Consider the following 20,718-nt stretch of genomic DNA (forward strand, 5'->3'; position numbering starts at 1 on the left):
TTCTCTTTAAAAGACATAAAATCATATCCTACCTAATAATAGACAAATATGCAAATTGACTGCACCTTTGCTATGCCTAAGCCACGCCCACCAGCCAGGCTACGCCCACCAACCAATCAGGACGATTATGCAAATTACCCCAACAAAGATGGTGGCTAATTTGCATATCAAGACAGCTTAGAAAGAAGCCAAGAGATGCTGAAGGGAGCAAAGCTGCGGAGAAGCAAGCAAGCCGGGGGGGGGGGAAAGGGGGGGGAGAGAGAGGAGTGGAGGCGGGACCGGGGGAGAAGGAAGAGAGCGGGGTGGGCTGGCAGAGAAGGCGGGCCAGGGGACAAGGGAGGAGCGGAGGCGGGGCGTGGTAGAGTGCAGCAGGAAACCCTATTGCAGGATGTTTCCTGCAACAGGAACGCTAGTAAAATAATAACTATCAAAATGTTGTGTTGTGATTGTTACATGTATAGATGTAATTTGTAATATATATTTATAGTAATAAAAGGTAATATGCTAATTAGACTGGACATCCTTCTGGACGAAGCAGGGGCTGCGAGGGAAGTATGGGTCCTGGGTGCCAGAGGGAAGCATGAATATTGTGCATCGGGCCTCTAGTGTAAAAATAATACCATTAAATGGAGGTAGGAAGGAATAGAGTTATAGGAGTAACTGTTCTGTATTTCACTGGAATTAATTTAGCATAAATTTGAGGTATATTCTTTTTAATTTTAATTTTATTGAATTTATTGGAGTGACATTGATTAATAAAGTTATATGGGTTTCAAGTGTACAATTCTGTAGTACATCATCTGTATATTGTATGTTTACCACCCAAAGTCAAGTCTCATTCTGTCACCATTTATCCCCCTTTTCTCTCCTCTACATTTCCACCCCTATTTGCATCTAGTAATCACCATACTGTTGTCTATATGTGTGAGGATTTTTTTGTTTGTTTTTTGGCTTAATCTTTTCACATTTTCCACCCAATCTCTCAATCGCTCTTCCCTTCTGAAGTCCTGGAGAGTATTATGATAAGTGAAGTAAGCCAGTCAGAGAAAGACAAATACCATATGATTTTACTTATATGTGGAATCTAATGAACAAAATAAACTAACAAATAAAATAGAAACACTCATAGATACAGAGAACAGATTGAATTATATTTTGAGAAATATACTAGTATATAGTTATATATGCCCTGGAGCACCACTAAGAAAACAACAGATCTCAATTAATATCCTTTCACCTTAGAACACTATAAGATAATAGCCAACTAAACCTAAAGCAAGCAGAAGGAAAAAATAGAGATTTATGTAAATGATTTTAATGATATAGATAATGGGGAAATATAGAAAAAAATCAGTGAAAGCAAAAGCTGGTCCTTTGAAAAGATCACCAATTTTGACATTTTGAACTAAACTGGCCACGAAGAAAAGAAAGGAGACTGAAATTACTAAAATTAGGAATGAAAAAGAGGACATTACTATTGACAGAAAAAAAAAGATTATTGGGCAATAGTATGAACAACCACCTGCCAACAAATTAGATTAAAAATGGACACAAACTACTGAAACTGTCCCAAGAAGAATAGCTCATCTGAATAGACTTGTACCAAGTACAGAGGTTGAAACTGCCACCAATAAATGCTCAAGTCAATGGCTTCACTGGTGATTTCTACCAAACCTTGAAAGAAGAATTAATATTCATTCCTCACAAACTTGGCCAAAAATACAAAATTCCCTTAATGTTATTTTACCACATATTTTCTTTCTATGCCTGAACTGCGTGAGAGTTAGTTACAGACAGAATGCCTCAATAATCCACTGTATATTTTTTTTAAAAAAATACCTGGAAGAGTAATTTTTAAGGAAATACATTTTCTGCTTCCAATTACATAGTTGTCTTTTGGTTGTGTGAAGCACGTGTTTATGATGGAAAAACTGGTTTGTCTCACAGAACTTCATGAGCTGTTTCCTACTTTGTTTCTGAACCCCAGTCCAAATTTACCAATGACATTTGATTCTGCAGTATTTCCTACTTGTACATTCTAGCCACTGATAGTTATCAGCATGTCTTGTTTTGATGTGTGGTCAATTTCTTTTTGAAAACTTTCATAAGCATTCAATTTCATTTTATTCGTCTCAGTAAAATGAAAAAGCAAGAGAGGGATTAAAAAAAAGAAAAGGAAAAGGAAAATGCAGCAATGGTCTAGAACTTTCTTCTGCTGTGCAGTGTGGGTCCAAACCCCACATGTGCTGGGTCTCTAGTGTCACAATCACCAAATAGGTAGTTAATGCAAACACTGCTGTGGTTCTAAACTCTTCGCAGGTGTCATTAATTAAATTCAATTTATTCTTCAGCACATGCATGTAATGAAGGTTTTATTATTAGCATTTCACACACTAGTAAATACAGTTTAAAGGTATGTAATGTTTTTGTTTGTGTGTTTTTTTATTTTTAGAAAGAGAGGAAGAGAGAGGGAGAGAGAAAGAAACATGAACATGAGAGGCAAGCAGCCTGCCACAGGCCCTCTACCAGGGATCAAGTGCACATCCTGGGCAAATGTCCTGACCTGGAATTGAACCTGCAACCTTTTGGTGCAGGGGACAACACTTGACCTACTGAGCAACAGTAGCCAGGGCTAATGGTTTGTTGATAGCAGTTCATTGAGTCACAAGGCCCTGGTGATTGATTTGGGATTTCCTCAAATGATGAGTCAGTATGTTAAGAGGAAGGTCAAATTAGGTTCATTCATGGCTCTGTGTTTGCAAATGTGGAGTGAAATACTGAAATACAGCAGTGAATCTCCCTTTATCCTCACGGCCTATGACAGTCTGATCAGCCCTTTTATAAATTAAAAGTCCATAGCTCTTGTTTTTCTCACCAGTGAGGAATATCTTGTGTCAATTAAGAACAAATGGAAGTATTTGTATTGAACACGTCCTTTGTAAGTGGAAGCAGAAATAAACTCTTAGTTTCAGGAATAAACTAGATGTTAAGAAAATAGCTCTTTTCTGTTGAGTACTATGAATTCTGTACAGTTTCCCTGCTTTGGTTTCATGTAAGGCTGTTTGAATAACTTTCTAGGGACATTTTCTTTAAAATGCTGGATAGAGAATGGTATATTTCCTCTCTTGCCAGTGTACTTGGAGTGCAGTTTCTAGAATACTTGTATTATTCTAAAAGACTAGAGGCCCAGTGCATGAAATTCATGCACGGGGGTGGGGGTGGTCCCTCAGCCCAGACTGCACCCTCTCCAATCTGGGACCCTTTGAGGGATGTCCAACTGCCTGTTTAGGCCCAATATCACTCTCACAATCCAAGACTGCTGGCTCCCAACCGCTCGCCAGCCTGATCACCCCCTAACCACTTCTCTGCCAGCCTGATTGACGCCTAACTGCTCTCCTGCCAGCCTGGTCACCACTACCTGCCCTCCCTGCTGCCATGATTGCCCATAACTTCCCTCCTCTGCTGACCTGGTCTCCCCCAGCTGCCCTCCTCTGCCAGCCCAGTCACCTCTAACTGCCCTCCCTGCTGGCCTGATCGCCCACAACTGCCCTCCCCTACAGGCATGGTCCCCCCAAACTGCCCTCCCCTGCTGGCCTGGTCCCCTCCAACTGCCCTTCCATGTAGGACTGGATCCCGCACAACTGTCCTCCCATGGAAGCCTGGTCCTCACCCCCCCAACTGCGCTCCTCTGCTGGCCCGGCCAACCCTAAATGCCCTCCCTGCAGGTTTTGATCCCCCCCAACTGCCCTCCACTACATGCCTGGTCCCCCCACAACTGTCCTCCCCTGCAGGCCTGGTCCCCCCCAGCTGCTCTGCCCTGCAGGCCTGCCTCCCACCCAACTGCCCTCCCCTGCAGTCTTGGTTCTCCCCAAGGGCCCTCCCCTGCTGACCTAGTCTCCTGCAACTGCCCTCCTCTGCTGGCCTGGTCACCCCTAAATGCCCTCCACTACAGGCCTGGTCCCACCCCCCAACTGTCCTCCCCTGTAGGCCTGGTCGCCCTAATGTGCCCTCCCTTGCTGGCCTGATTGCCCACAACTGCCCTCCCTTGCAGGTCTGGTCCCTCCCAACTGCCCTCCCCTGCTGGCCATCTTGTGGCAGCCATCTTGTGTCCACATGGGGGCAGCCAACTTTGACCACATGGGGGCAGCCATCTTGTGTCTTGGAGTGATGGTCAATTTGCATATTACTCTTTTATTAGATAAGATAGTCACAAATAAAATTAATTTGCATGTTAGTATTGTTACATTAAAAATTCATGTGTGTATATGTTGTTATTGGCAGGGAGGTATTTGTTTAGGGTATAAAGTTTCAGTATGTGAAAATCATCTAAGGCAGGGATTTTCAACCTTTTTTTTTTCCTCGTGACACACATAAACTAATTCCTAAAAGTGCACCCCTAGTAATTATGTCTGCCTTGAGAAAAGAAGGTTTAAAATTGCTGAGTTAGGGGAATTTTTTTTTTTAATCTTAAAAAAAAAATTTTTATTGATTTCAGAGAGGAAGGGAGAGAAAAATAATATCAATGATGAGAAAGAATCATTGACTGCCATCTCCTGTATGCCCCCCACTGGGGATCAAGCCTGGAACTTTGGCATGTGCCCTGACTGGGATTGAACTATGACCTCCTGGTTCATAGGTTGATGCTCAACCACTGAGCCACATTAGCCCGACAAGGGAGTTCTTTATATAATTTGTATAAGAGTTCTTTGATTGATATTTGCATTGTAATTATTTTCTCCTAGTTGGTGTCTTGCTTTTTGCTTTTGATAAGGGTAGCTAGCTAGCTTAATTAGGTAGACAGGAAGGGAGGACATCCAGAGAGAATAGAGGCATCTTGGCATGAACAATTAAGCAGCCATAAGTTAGATCAAAAGCAGCCCTGGCCTGGGCAGCTGGGAGAGCCATAGGGGTAATAAAACATCTCTGGCCAGGAAAAAAAAAAAGGCTGTTTTACTCTTTGAGCAGAGAAACCAGCAGTTTCAGTCACAAGGCCTGGCAATATATGGTTGCTACGTATTAACCTTTTGTACTCGGATGTCTAGAGTGACTCCACCTGGTTAGCATTAGAATAAAGGAATCGAGAAAAAGCAAGTGAGTGCAAAGGGTTAAAGCGACCATTAGGCAGATCAAAAGCAGCTCCAACATCAAGAGACAAAAGACAGTCTTAGGAATAGAAATTTAGAATTATAAGTTTTAGAGATAGTGTCTGTTTGCAGTAAAGTTTCTGTACTTCTCACCTACCACTTTTGTCCTTGGCTTTATTCATAAATCCATCTGGACAAGAATCTGGGAAAGAAATCACCCTTGCACACTGCTCACCAAAACACCCCCTGAATCACTATTGTTATGACATTTTAATGAGTGAAATATTTTAATTCATTTTTATTGTTACAATTAACATATAACATATTAGTCTTAAGTGTACAACATAGTGTTTTGATATTTGTATATATTGCAAAATGATCACTATAGTAAGTCTAACATTCACACCATACATGGTTACAAAATATTTGTGATCAGAACTTTTAAGATTTCCTATCTTAGCAACTTTAAAATATGCAATACAGTATAATTGACTATAGGTCCAATGCTGTATATTACATCCTAATGACTTATTTATTTTATACCTGTAAGACTATACCTTTTATTTCCTTTACTGATTTCTGCTACTCCTCATCTGGTGCCTCTTGCAACCCCTGATCTATAATAATAAAAGCATAATATGCAAATTGAATGAACAACTGAACAGCAGAACGACCGTCTGGATGACCTTCTGGACAACCATGCTATGACATGCACTGGTGCCAGGCTAGCCAAGGTGGGTGCAATGCAATTGGTCCTGGGGCCTGGCTATCACCCCACAATTGCCCTGCAGAGGGAGGCCCAGGCCAATGGACAGCAGGGCGATTGATTGGGGAGGAGAGAGGCGCCTCCACAATCATCTCACAGAAGGAGGCCTAGGCTACCAGGCCAGCAGCACTGCAGCAGGTTGGTGAGGTCTCCCTCTGCAGTGCCATCCATTGTAGAACCTCATGATAGATCGCCCCACAGAGGAAGGCCCAAGCCAGCCAAGTGATCATACCCCATGCTTGTTGCCCAAAGAGGGAGGCAACCAGTGGCCGGGGAGGAGGAGCAGTGCCTCACAAATGACAAGCAGTGGAGTGGTGGGGGAAGGGCAAGCTGCCAGCAGCTGGGGGAAGGAAAGCCCTGATAGGGCCTGTTCTCCAGCCAGGCCTAGGAACCCTACCTGAGGTGTACAGGATTGAGAGAGGGTGCAAGCCAGTCTGAGGGACACTCCTCCGCTTCACATGCACAAATTTTATGCACCGGACTGCCAGTTTGTTTATAAATGGGCTTGTTATTTTGTTTTAAGTCCACATATGAGACCATATGATATTCAATTTTCTCGTGTTCTGATTTATTTCACTTAACAGTGAAATAAATTTATTTCACTTAACTGCTCTCAAAGTCCATCCATGTTGTTGCAAATGCAAGGTTTCATTTTTTGTTATGGCTGAGTATTATATACTGTGTATGTGTGTGTGTGTGTGTGTGTGTGTGTGTGTGTGTGTGTGTGTGTGTATGTATGTATGTATACTGAGTGGACAGATTATTATGCATTTAGAGATCATAATAATCTGGCCACTCAGTGAATATGCCACATTTTCTTTATCCATTCAGTTGCCAATGAACCCTTAGAGTGATTTTATACACTGGTTATCCTACCTAATAAAAGAGTAATATGCTAATTGACCATACCTTCGCTATGTCCACAGCCAATCAGGGCGCTATTCAAATTAACCCAGCAAAGATGGCAGCCCACACACACTGCCCCACCCCCAATCATGTGAGCCCCGCCCCCCACGCACCTCCCGCAGGCCGGATCAGCCGCTGCTGAGAGGGGACAGATTGGGCTGGTGGGAGGCGCGGGTGGCGGGACTCATAAGTCCTAATGGTTCCAGTTGCTCCACATTATGTGACAGTTGCTCCACATTATGTGACAGTTGCTCCACATTATGTGAACAGTCCAAAGGTTCCAGTTGCTCCACATTCCCACCAAAACCTCATAGTCCCAGGTCTATTGCACCAATCTTCGGGCAATGGGCCTCTAGTTATAAATAATGCTGCAATGAATATAGGACTACATATATCTTTCTGAGTTAGTATTTTTTATTTTTCTGGCTAAAAATCCAGAAGTGGAATTGCTGAATCATATGGTAGTTTTCTCTTTCAATTTTTAGCGGTAATAATCTCCATAATGATTTCATGATGGCGACATCAGTTTCAGTCTCATCATCAGTGCGCGAAGAGTTCCTTTACACACTAAGATTATAAAAATTTCTTCTATTTTTTTCCAGAAGCTTTTAAATATTCACTTTAACATTTAAAACTATGATTCATCTCAAATTTAGTTTGCATATAATGTGAGTTGAAGGTAAATATTCTTTTCCCCCCTCAAAATATTATTCCTACACAAAGACAGAAAGGCAGAGAGAACAATAGAGTCTAGTTTAAGTTTTGCAGGATTATTGTTATGGTTCTCAGAGGAATAAAAATAAATTTCTTTCAAGATTGAGTTCAATCACCCTTTCTATGACTGTAGAATTTACTTTCTGAATTGTGGGAAGAAGAAGACTAAAGAAAGAGAATAGAAGACAGAGAGGTGGGTAGCCAGTGAATGGACAGTAATTACCCAGAAAAATTTTGTAGACAGGGAGGGTGAAGCATCCACACATAAATTCATTTTTCACAGAGGCAAGTACTTCTTCTACCAGTATCCGAGAGTCCATCTGTGCCCACTGGCCATTAGCCACCACCCATCCAAGAAATGTACTCTGTCTGCACCTTGCAGTCAATTGTCCCAGGTCTCCCTGATTTGCAGTCAGCCCCTGAGCCATAGACTACTTGGCAGGAGTGATGATCAATGTGTCCCATGACTTTGATCACTTCCATCAGCTTTGCCTTAAGTCAAAACACTCCAACCCTATCCCCAAACCAAAGCAAACCCTTGAGCAATAGCATGGGGCTTAGGATGTCTAGAAGTGTGAGTTATGTGAAGGAGAGCAAGTCTACCCTTAACACAACCTGCCTGATATCTCCTTATCGTAAAATGCATCTCATTATATAATTTAATGTGTCTCTAGACTCAGTAACCATGCTTTCAAATAAAGAATCTATGTAAGAATCATACTAATCATCAACACTAATAAAAGAGAAACATTCAAATTGACTGGACCTCTGAAATGCCCACAAGCCACATCCACCAGCCAATCAGGTGCGAGTATGCAAATTAACTGAACCAAGATGGTTGCAGCCACAGAGCAAGCAGGAGGTTTGGGTTTCCCTGGCAATGGAGGAAGCCAAGCTTCCTGCACACTCTGGCTGGCCCTGGCCTCTGCTCAAGGCTACAAACTTTCTATTATAGAAGATAAATAAATCCCAACAAAAATGGCAATGGCCATGGACCTGGGGAGAGCAGGAGGCTTGGGTTACCCCCGGTGATAAAGGAAGCCAAGCTTCCTGGCCATCCCTGGCCTCTGCTCAAGGCTACAAAGTTTCATTTATAAAAGATAAATAAATCCCAAATACTAGGGCCTCCGCTTGAGTTTCTGGGGGTCATGGCCAGCCTATAAACCACCACAGGCCCCTCGCTCAGGCTGCCCCATGCCCCAAGGGAACCCCCACCCTCATCTGGGACACCCTTCAGGGAAAATCAGCCGGCCCCCACCCGTGTACCAGGCCTCTATCCTATCTAATAAAAGAGTAATATGCAAATTGACTGTCACTCTTACACACAAGATGGCTGCCCCCATGTGGACTCAAGATGGCCAGCAGGGGAGGGCCTCCAAGGGAGGGCATTTGGGGGTGATCAGGCCAGCAGGGAGGGCAGTTAGAAGTGACAAGGCTGGCGAGGAGGGAAGTCAGGGGCAACCAGGCCTGCAGGGGAGGGCAGTTAGGGTCAATCAGGCTGGTAGGGGAGAAGTTAAGCATCAATCAAGATTGCAGGGGAGTGGTTAGGGGGTGATCAGGCTGGCAGGCAGAAGCAGTTAGGGGCAATCAGGAAGGCAGGCAGGCAAGCAGTTGGGAGCCAGCAGTCCTGGATTGTGAGAGGGATATCCAACTTCCCCTTTAGACCCGATCCTTCTGGCCTAAACAAGCAGTTGGTCATCCCTAGAGGGGTCCCAGATTGGAGAGGGTGCAGGCTGTGCTGAAGGACACACCCCACCCCTGTGCATTACTTTCATGTACTGGGCCTCTAGTTATTACTGTATTCAGCAAGAATTGAATCACTCTGTAGGGAAACATTGTATTTGCAGTTTATTTTGTCTTTGCAGTTTTTTTGGTTCAACAAGATTACAAACATCCTGATTCTAATTTTAGTTTAGTGGCAACTGTGTGACATTCAGAAGTTGCTCAATCAAGTAGTTCCCTGTGGAGGGAGGGAGCTGGTTAGGAAGTTATGTTCCTAGCATTTTTAGAGTATGGTACATTTTGTTTCTTCCATTTTCTTCTCCATAAACTTTACTTCAATGTGAAGTTTCTTGATATCTTCCTTGTATTTCTTCTGGAGACACTGTAAATTTTACTGATAAAAAATGAAGACGGAACTCACACAATGTAAAACATTTCCCACATTTGCCAAATTATTTCCCTTTTCAATATCTATGTTAATCCTTCATGAGTGTTTGAAACTTATTTGTGAACTAAGTGCACTTCTCAATTGCTAATATTTCACTCTCTCCAGAGTATCCTGTTTTTCATTAATATTTCTGAGTTCTATTTAGCTACAGAAATGTTGTCCTCTCCTAGTTTTAAACTCTCAGTGATGCAGAATCATATTCTTGGCCCTCTTCACCCACATGCACTACACCCTTCCTGGAAATTATATCATTTCTTCCTTCAGCTCTGATATAGGCAGTGTGGCCTCTCAAATGTCTATCTAAGGTGAGAAAGATGAGTGAATTCCATTAGGAAGGTTACTACATGATTCAGAATCATGGCAGATGTTTGATGAGGGAACTTAGTACAACTCTCCAAAACTTGGAGGCAAGGTAACAGTAATAAGTTGAGGAGATCGGGTCCTATATTTCTGGGTGGACATCTGGACACAACAATGACTTGGAGTGGAGCCTGGAGAACAGGATGATACAGGCAGCCTGCGTATGTAATTACATGATTAATAGTGTATATGGTCACAAGTCTTCCTCCTACTCATTAGGATTCCTACAGAGATAAAGTTGCCCAGTATGGCAGAAAGAGAATCCACTTGAACTTCACTGAGTAGGATAGACAGACCAGCTATTCTTCCACAAGGTAGGATTCTGAAACATTACTTATCCCTCATGAAATTACAATTTCCTCATTTGAAAAAGAGAATATCATAGTACCTATAACTTAGCATAAGGATGCAATAACAGATTGATTGTAAAGCCATTGCACAGTGCTTGGCAGTGATAGCTATTGCTTACTAGTAATCCTATCTAATAAAGAGGCAATATGCAAATTGACCATCACTACAACACACAAGATGGCTGCCTCCATGTGGTCAAAATGGCTGCCCCTATGTGGACACAAGATGGCTGCCACAAGGTGGCTGGCAGGGGAGGGCAGTTGTGGGTGATCAGGCCAGCAATGGAGGGCAGTTGGGGGTGACCAGGCCTGCAAAGGAGGACAGTTGAGGGGAACTAGGCATGCAGGGGAGGGCAGTTGGGGGGGACCAGGCCTACAGGGGAGGGTAGTTGGGGGTGACAAGGCCTGCAAGGGAGAGTATTCAGGGGCAATCAGGCCTGCAAGGGAGGGCAGTTTGGGAGGACTATGCCTGCAGGGGAGGGCAGTTGGGGGCAATGAGGCCATAAGGGGAGAGCAGTTAGGGGCAACCAGGCTGGCAAGGGAGGGCAGTTAGGGGTGACCAGGCCAGCAGGGGAGGGGATGGCAGTTAGGGGAACCAGGCCTACAGGGGAGAGCAGTTGAGAGTGACCAGACTGCAGGGGAGGACAGTTAGGGGTGACTATGCCTGCAGGGGAGGGCAGCTGGGGGTGATCAGGCTGGCAAAGGAGTGCAGTTAGGGGTGACTGGGCCAACAGGGGAGGGCATTTAGGAGCAATCGGGCTGGCAGGGGAGCAGTTAGGCATCAATCAGGCAAGCAGGCAAGCAGTTGGGAGCCAGCAGTCCTGGATTGTGAGAGGGATGTCCAACTGCCCATTTAAGCCTGATCCCTCAAGGGGTCCCAGATTGGATAGGGTGCAGGTTGGGCGGAGGGACACTGCCTCACCCCTGTGCATGAATTTTGTGCACTGGGCCTCCAGTTTAATAATAAAGGATCCCATGAGATTTTATCCTGCAAGTAATACCCTTTAGTAATCAGAGATAGTCACAGGTAGAAGCAGTATGAGAATGAAGTGTCTACTAGTGTTTGAACTAGAAAAATTCTTAATCTTACATAATGATCTAACATCTAAGCATGCTTTTGATTCAGTGCAGTAGACAATAAAATGGTGATGACAGATTTGAATGCCTCAAGTTTAAGATTTAGAATCCTCTCTTGCTCTGCCATGAACTGGGCCTTCTCCATCTCCATCTTCTCAATCAATAGTTTCATCTGTACCTGATAATTCTTTTCTTTCTCTTCCATCATCTGCTGATTTCTCTTTTGCATTTCATCGAACATTTTTCTCAGAGCTTCAGAGAAAGAAAAATAAGCAGAGAAACATGAGGATTAAATTGTTATAGCCTTATTTTGCCTTTCAATCCATATTTTTTTGTTTTATTCTTATTTCATAGAGAAAACTTCTTCTGATAATTTTTGTACCTAGTAAGCAAAAGAGTACTGTAAATAATAGTTAAAAAATCCTCTAGAACTATAAACTATCCTTGTTATTCTTTGATTTCAGGTGCACTGATATGGCTAACATTAACAATTCTAAGGCTTCTCATTACCCGGAGTGTTTTTGTTGTTTAATTTATTTTGGAAAAGCTTTATTGTGGTATAATAGTAATGCAATACACTGTCACATAAGTTTTTATTTACCTATCAAACATGTATACACCTGTTAATCCACCATCAAAATTAAGTAATGAGCATGCACATCACTCAGAAACAGCCACATCTTCACATGCCCTTAGGAAACTCCTCCCTCCTGAACATAAACCCTGATCCCTTAAGCAAAACCACTGCCCAGCTTTCTGTCACTATAGAATAGCTTGCATTTTCTGTCATTTTACATAAAAGGATCATACAATATGTAGACATTTTTATTTGCCTTTGTTCACTCAACATATCTGTTTTCAGATTCATAACATTCTTGTATATATTGATAGTTTATTCCTTTTTGTTGTTCAGTAGTGTTTTCTTATATGGATATGTTAAAATTCATTCATCATTGACCTGTGGATGGACATTGTTTTCAGTTAATGGCTATTAACAATAAAGCTATAATATGCACACAAACTTCCATTTTGCTTGGGGATAGATGTAGAAGCAAAATGATTACTCTGCATGGTATTTGTTTAATTTTTTAAGAAACTGACAAGCTTTTTCACAGTAATTTACCATTTTACATTCCCACCAGCAGTGCATAAGAGTTCCAGTTGCTCCACATTCCCACCAACATTTGAGATGTATAGTTCTTTTAATTTTAGCCATTCTAGTTGGTGCATAGTCATATCTCATTGTGGCTTGAATTTCCACTTTTCTAATAAGTAATGATGTTGTTAATAATATTATATACTGTACTTATTGCCATCCAAGTATACTTTTTGATGAAGTGTAGGTTTAAATTATATCATTTTTTTTCCTTTTAAATGGGCTGATTGCTTTTACAATTAGTAAGATATTTGTTGAGTTTTAAGAGTTCTTCAAATATTCTGGATACAAGTACTAAATCTGATGTATGATTTGCAAATAGTTACTTCCAATCTGTGACTTGTTTTTTTCATTCTACGAAAGGAATGAAAAGTGTGCTTTTTCAAAGAGCGGAGTTCTTAATTTTGAAATACAATTTATTATTTTGATATCTGGAATGTTTTTAACTGTTCTCACCTTCAGTTGCTTTCTTCATCTTTTCCTTGTTCTCTTTGTATTTCTTCTGTATCTCTTCTTCCTAATGATGCAGAGGAATTTACAATTAAGTCGTTTCCTTAAAGGACTATGGGTTTAAGGAAAACCTAGGAATACATGCACTCAATTAGATTTAACTTTATCATCCATATAACAATCACTGTAGAATTTAAATAACTCTTTTGTTGGAAGAAAATGGGAAAGATCATGAAGCAAAAAGGAGAAAGGGAGGAAAGGGAGAGGAGGAGAGAAGGAGAGAGACAGAAAGAAAGAGACAGTGAGAGGACAATGAGAGATATTGCTATTAATCATAGCAGTTCAGTTATTGAGGTTTAACCTATAATTGTGCTGAGGTGATGAGACACAGAGGAAGGTATTTAAAATAAAAATGTGTGTGTTCTTTATAGAGAGAAATGAGTTACAGGACAAAGGCAGATTGCTCTAAAAACCAGTAAGAACAAAAAAAGGGCAACCTAATAGAAAAGAAAAATGACCTCAGGAAATAGGAAATGCAAAGAGAAAATTAATATGTGAAAAGATGCTCAAACTTATTTGTAATGAAGCAAATATATGCACCTGCACAGACATCAGATCATCAAATTTTAAAAGAAGTCTTTTACCAAAGTTTTATGAGGATGTGGAGAATTCTCAATTACTGCTAATAAACGTATACATTGCATATAAAGTTTGAAAAGCTGTTTGAGAGTATCTAGAAAGGCTGACAACATATATACTCCATGACCCAGCAATTTTATTTCTGGGTCTGTCACACCAAGTAGTTTGTGTACATGTTCATCAGAATATACGAACAAGAAGACATATGTCAGCATCATTCACAAAACTAAAGAAAACTAGAACAAAACCAATGTTCATGAACATCAAACAGATAAATATATTATGGTATCTTCTTACAATAGCATTCTATAAAACAGTGAAAATAAATAAATACAGATAAATATGACAAACTAAGTAAAACTTAAACTTTTTCTTGAGCAAAAGAAGCAAGAATCCAAAAAAATAACTGAATGGATTTCCCTTTATATATATTTAAGCTATTCTTACAAATGCATACACAGCTTGTAAAACCACTTTTACCAAGTAAGAGTGAAAGCATGCACCATGAAAATAAGAACATTGGTGAGCTCTAGTGAGGTGACAGAGAGTACAGGTAGGGCTTTTGGGTGCTGGTAATGTTTTATTTCTTGATAGTGATTACACAGAGGATCACTTTATTAAATTTGTATATGTGTATGTGTTGTGAACTCTTCTGTGTTATAGTTCATATATTGAAAAGACTTGATAAAGAAAAGAGGGTATAATTTAGGCAAGTGCTACTCAAAAATGAAGCAAAACATTGGATAGTAGGCCCCTTGAGCTATGGGATATGTAGAATACTAGCATATTGTTGTCAGTTGTCCCTTCCATCCCTTTTTGAAAAAAGGACATGTTGAACAATATTTGTGTCCTAGTTGAAAAGGCCCTAAAGTTTAGGACAAAAGTAATGGGAGAGGAAGGAAGGGAATAATTGTAGGAGCTGAGCTCCTCAGCAGAAAGAGTGGATGGGATCAAGAATAATGGGTGGATCTTTGGATAAAGCTGGGAACCCCTTACTACTGGCACAAGAGTGAGGTTTTGTGGAACAATAGGATTTAAGGTACTTATTTCATCAGGACAGTTAGAACTTTTCTTCAGTGGAACAAGTTAGGCTTTTTTTAAGATGACCCTGAAGGAGGTGTGGTCAGCCTGTGTTACCACTGTCTCCAAGCAAATGGCCCTGTCCCAGAACAACACTCACCATGGTTCTGTCCTGCCAGGCGGTTCATCAGGTAGGATTTTCCTGTCCGATACAGACCTGCGATGGCCACCACCACCACAGGCTGAGAGATCTTGTCTAGAATCTCCAGTGCTGTTGGGTTTACTGTCAGCTGATTATTCTGATTTTCCACCAGACAGATGGGGTGCATCATGGTGTATCCAGAGGCCATGGTGAGCTGTAACCCAGTAGAGCAGCTCATCACAACACAGGATCCAGAAATCATATCTATTGGTTACACAAGTCACATGCATGTCAGCTTGCTGTGTGTAGAACTTAAAAACCAGTTTCCTACATTTTGTATGCTTCTAAAAGGTAAGTATTAGTATAGCCTAGTATGTCAAGGCTTGGCACAGATTCCTTGTGTACATTATCATATTGCTCTTTAAATAAACCCTAATACAATCTTGCTCATATGATGCATAAAAGGAATAGAATGAGCAAAACAAAACACCGATGATGGAGCTGTGAGAACATTAACATATGGGGGTAAGTAGAGGCAGAATGGGATATGCAGGAGATGGGAAGTGACCAGAGAAGATACCTGGACTTCCAGAATGATTTGGTTTCTCAGCAATTGCATATATTCTCTGAGCACCTACCATGTGCCAGGCACTGTTCTATGTGCTCAGTAGCAAATAGTGAACAAAATGGATACCAATTCCTGCCTCGTGGAACCGTATTCTAGGGGGAGGAGACAGACAATACAGAAAACAAATAAGCAGCATGCATTATATTTGTGTATTAGGTGATGGAAAGTTCTCAGGAGAAAACAAGTAGGAACTGAGATAGGGAGCATGAATTTAAATAGAGGATGGTCAGAACAGGCCTCTCAGCAAAAGAAAAATAAATGTGCTCTGTGACCTTGAGGAGGACAAATGTAGTGAATTCTGGGAGCTGTAGCAGTTGGAGGAGGGGAGACTTTGAGAGGGAGAAGAAGACAAAGAATGAGACTCCCTCTCAAAATACCATGATAGACACCTTTATAGGACTTAGGGCCAGTTATGAATGCAGGAATTCATTTATTTAAACTTGAATAAGGGACATTTTTGTTTCTCAGCTGGCAGGGAAGAGAGGCTACAGCTATCCAGGGTTATTTTGGGTGTACCCAGAGCTGCCAGAGTCCCACAGCTGGGAGAGATCCTGCTGGAAACCAATCATTGTCTCACTAATTAGAAAGATGTGGACAAGGAACCCAGAAGGCTGTTCAACCTTAATTGCTCTGAAAGTTCAGAGCTAATCACTCACTGTTTAGTTGAGACATTGTTAGCTGAAGCAGCCTCCACCTCTGTTTGTCTCATGTAAATTTCTGTTATTGGAATTTCCTGCCTAAGGGCTATGGGTGTATCCCATAGTCTTAATAAAAGGGATAGCAAGGCCAGAGCGGTGTGTAGTCCTCTCTTGGGCTCCGGCCTGGCCCCCAATATTCCCAAATTAATACTTTTCTAGTCTCTTTCATTTGTGTGTGGCCTTCTCCAGAACCCAAACCCTGAACCTGAACCCTGAACCATGTGGGACGTGAAAGGGGTTCCCACATCTGGCGCCTGAATGCAGGACGTCTGGAGGAGATGATATTTTTCGCCTAGAGCGAAGGAGGAAAAATACACCAAGAAAAGGTGTGGGGGAAAAAATTCACAGCAAGCAAAGCCCAGGATCAATCTGCAGAGTCGTGATATGTAAGTAGGGTGGGAATATCTTTTTCAGCCAGGCTAATGGTGAAGAATTAGATTATAAGATAATGTGGTTTCTTATTCAAATTAAAACCTTAATTGGTATTTAGAATTTAAAATCTGTAATAAGAAATGAAACTCCACTGCTGAAACCACCTCTGGTGCAGAGAAATTCAACTGTGGCATGAGAGGGCCTGGCTATCTGCTCTCCTGCAATGAGATTACTTAAGGTTTCTTTAAAAATTATAAAAGAACTCGCAGGGAAATGCAAATCTTGGCCAAATTGGGTGTTAGTTATTACTTTGGAAAGCGAAAAAGAAAGAAAAAATTTAAGATCTGTCTTTATCTATTAAGCATGAAAAGAAATTCGGCCAGATCTATTGCTGAAACTTCCCCCAAAGTAAGCAGGATGTGGGGGAAGGGAGACACGTGGTGATCCAATATGGAAGCCCATTCTCCCAGTATGCTAATTTAAAGTTTCCTTTCTTGCCATGAAAAAGTCTTAAAAATTTAGAAATGTGTCTGGAATTTCTGTGCTCATGGGGAGAGAACCTAGCTGTAAGACAGAATGCGTGCATGGTCCGATTTTGGACATTTAGATTGTCTTAAGCTGGAATCTCTCTGCAAAAGCTATAGAAAATGAAAAACACAGAACTAGTTTTTTTCCCCTAAGAAAAATGGAGGAAAAGTCTTCTCAAAAGAAATTCAAGCTAATTCCAGCAACAGGATTTTCATTTCCATAATAAAGAGTAGTTTTTAAAATGCTAATGATCCTCAGTCAAAGTTAACTTTTAAGGCCTTCAAGAAAATAAGTAAATTTGTCTTTGTTATAGAATTTATCCAAAGTAAATGCTTTAAAATAATTATAATTGACTCTAGAATCTCAAAGAAATTGTTGAAATATAGATAAATAATGTATTAATTATAAAAAATCTAAATAGCCGAAACCGGTTTGGCTCAGTGGATAGAGCGTCGGCCTGCGGACTCAAGGGACCCAGGTTAGATTCAGGTCAAGGGCATGTACCTTGGTTGCGGGCACATCCCCAGTAGGGGGTGTGCAGGAGGCAGCTGATCTATGTTTCTCTCTCATCGATGTTTCTAACTCTTTACCCCTCTCTCTTCCTCTCTGTAAAAAATCAACGAAATATATTTTTTTAAAAAAAATCTAAATAGTGCAGGTGAGGGCTGTCTATGCCCTTTGTTAATGGAGGAAGGGATAGACGCCCTTCCCCCAGCAGACAGGTAATCTAGTTTCCTGCCAGGAACCATCTTTGAAAAATGTGGCAATTTACATTAGAATAAACCAAACCTGGATTTCCAGAGCTACTGGCAAATCAAAAGTAAAGTTTAAATTTGCCTCATAGAAAACCTAGAGAACAGAATTGAATCTATTAATTGATTATGTCTTGTATTTGTGTTATTAATCTAGGAAATGCTAAATATATTTGACCTGCCAGCTTTAAAAGTTCATGGTGCAAATTAAGTTGGGAAAAATGTGGTTGTGGTAATTATATGCCTAAAGTTTAAGAACTCATTTTTGAGAAAATAAAATGTTGTGTTTTCTCTAATAATTAGTGATTCAAAATAAGTTGCTTATTATTGGTCTAATTAAAAGAGAGGATTGATTCTGTGATCCCAACCAAAATTTTTCTATGCAAAAACTAGTTGAAAATCTAATTGATATGTTAAGATAATTATAAAAAGTATTATAATATTTAAATGATATATAGATATTTGTTTGATGGTTTTTTCCATGTTAAAATTTCAAGGCTTTAACAGAGATGAGAATATCCTTTCATGATATTATTCTACAATGTCATATAATTTTTGATATTTTACAACAGCATATGGTACAATTATCCAAAACAAACTTACAAACTAATTCTTTGAATGTTTGGCAGTATTTTAAAAAAAGACATGAAAGGATTTAATCCCTTCCAGAAGGAATTAAGGCACTGGGAAGGCACTTGAGCATTCCATATTGGCCTCTATTGTCCTTTTTGCCAAGAGGGACCCTCCCACAGCTGTTGCCTGAGATTTCTGTTCATGCTGAGGTTGAAACCTTTGGTGGCCGGTACCATGGATCTGTCTCTCACCCAATGGCGTAAGCTGGGACCTCCCTGGAGAAGAAATCTGGGTTCCCTAGATATGTGATCAGTGCCAAGGCCCTGCCAGCAGGCGAGGTGATCCCAAGGCAGGTGCTGGGTGTGGAGGCCATGGGGTCATAGGCTACCAAGGAGACAGAACTGAACCTCACATCACCCTGCTTGACCCCGGAGGATGGCTGGTTAGCCAGAGACGGGTAAGATTCCTCAGGGAAGGAGCAACCTAAGACCGGCACAGTTGCAGAGGGGCCATCAGTAGAAAACTTGGGGGTCAACAGAGGTGGGGAACAGACCCTCACCCCCCAACATTGCAGGGGCTTGAAACCTCACCTCTATTGAGGGAGATCTCTTGACCCCATGGCTGCTTCGCTTCTCATGCCCAGCTTAGATTGGGACCCAGTCAACAGACAGAGACTTGGCCCAACTCAGATTGGAACCCGAGTAATAGAGACTTGGCTGACAGCAGCTGCCCTATATCTAAATCCAGCCTAGCACCAGGAATGCTCAGGGCGTACTCAAGAAGGCAAATAATCCTTTCCACTAATATTTACAGGGTAAACTAAGATTGTTGTTAGAGTATTAAATTTGACAGTAAAATAGTAGTCAAGTTTTCAGATTAATTTAAATTGGCTAATTGAAATAAGTGAATATTCAAGAAAATTTAATTGTACTGAACAAAAAGCTGTTCCTAAAGTATTAACTAAAATTTCTACTGGTATTTCATTTTGTGGTAAAATTGCTTAACATGCAATGAACCTAAAGCAGTCATATTTTTGTGCAAAAAATTAAAATTTAAAGTTATCAAGACTGCATTATAAAATTTCCAAAAGCCTCCATTAATCAAAAAAAAGGGGGGATAGTAGGGTAATATCATGTAAGGAAAAATATCCTGTAAGTAAATTACATCTAGAAAAATTTTTACTTTGAAAATTAATTTTCATTTGTAATGCTAACAGCAAGACACTCATGAAAAACACACATGGTGTCAAAATAAACCAAAGGAAAATCGTTTGGGCAAAAAATAAAAAGGATTCCAAGTCAAATTTATAGAAAAAATTCCTTTATTAACTTTTGGTGGAGAATATGTTTGTATATTTTCAGAAAACAACTCCAAGACCATGTGGATTCCTGCAACAGAGAGGAATTGACAGGAATGCTCCAGCCATGAAGACAAGAGGAGAAACATTCAAAATATGGAAGATGTTGACGACGCCTTGCCATACTAGCAGTCAGCAGCTGTGTGTCACTGCAGGTTGCCCAGAACCAAACCAGAGAGGGTCAGACCTGCATTGCCACCATTTGTCCACCATCCAGATATCATTACTGACATGTACACATAAGGAACTGTTTGACATTGAAACTGGGACGCAAAGAAACTGTTGAACATTGAAATTGGATCTCAAAAACTGTTGGCCCAGAAAGAAACTTGCTACAGACTGATTAATTAGCCTCTCAGTATAACCATTATTTCTTCTTTCATTTTTTGTTCTTATATGTTTATTTCTAGTCTGCAGATGCAATATTTTTTAAAGAAACGAAATGGGGGAGATGCTGGCAACCGATCATTGTCTCACTAATTAGAAAGATGTGGACAGGGAACCTGGAAGGCTAGTCAACCTTACCTGCTCTGAAAGGTCAGAGCTAATCACTCATTGTTTACTTGAGACATTTTTAGCTGAAGAAGCCTCCACCTGTTAGTCTCATGTAAATTTCTACTGATTGTCTATTATTGGAATTTCCTGCCTAAAGGCTATGAGTGTATCCCATAGTCTTAATAAAAGGGATAGCAAGGACAGAGACGGGTCTGCCACTTGGCCCCCAATATTCTTGGACTGCCACTTGGCCCCCAATATTCCCAAATTAATACGTTTCTAGTCTCTTTCATATTCTGGACTTTTCCAGCACCCGAACCCTCAACCTGTCCCTGAATCATGTGGGACGTGAAAACGGTTCCCACAGATCCTGCTTTAGTGTTTTCATCACAGTGGGTGTTTCATACAATCAAGGGACAGGAAGTAGTCAAAGTGCTTTGACTGTCCTTCACTTTCTCAAAGACAATCCTACACAACATTC

General features: G+C 40.9%; 2 protein-coding genes across 2 annotated transcripts in view; both read right to left on the minus strand.

The window, feature by feature from the left end:
• Nucleotides 1–20,718, minus strand: part of LOC103304272 (guanylate-binding protein 4-like) — a 113,512-nt gene that overhangs the window by 34,975 nt on the left and 57,819 nt on the right. The gene's annotated exons all lie outside the window — the stretch shown is intronic.
• Nucleotides 11,355–20,718, minus strand: part of LOC129147113 (guanylate-binding protein 7-like) — a 39,219-nt gene continuing 29,855 nt past the window's right edge. Inside the window, 3 exon segments of the mRNA XM_054720653.1 lie at nucleotides 11,355–11,464; nucleotides 11,467–11,679; nucleotides 14,853–15,048. Of these exon segments, the coding sequence (XP_054576628.1) occupies nucleotides 11,355–11,464; nucleotides 11,467–11,679; nucleotides 14,853–15,048 (519 nt within the window).

Source organism: Eptesicus fuscus, chromosome 9 (assembly GCF_027574615.1).
Source record: "Eptesicus fuscus isolate TK198812 chromosome 9, DD_ASM_mEF_20220401, whole genome shotgun sequence".
Taxonomy (NCBI): Eukaryota; Metazoa; Chordata; class Mammalia; order Chiroptera; family Vespertilionidae; genus Eptesicus; species Eptesicus fuscus.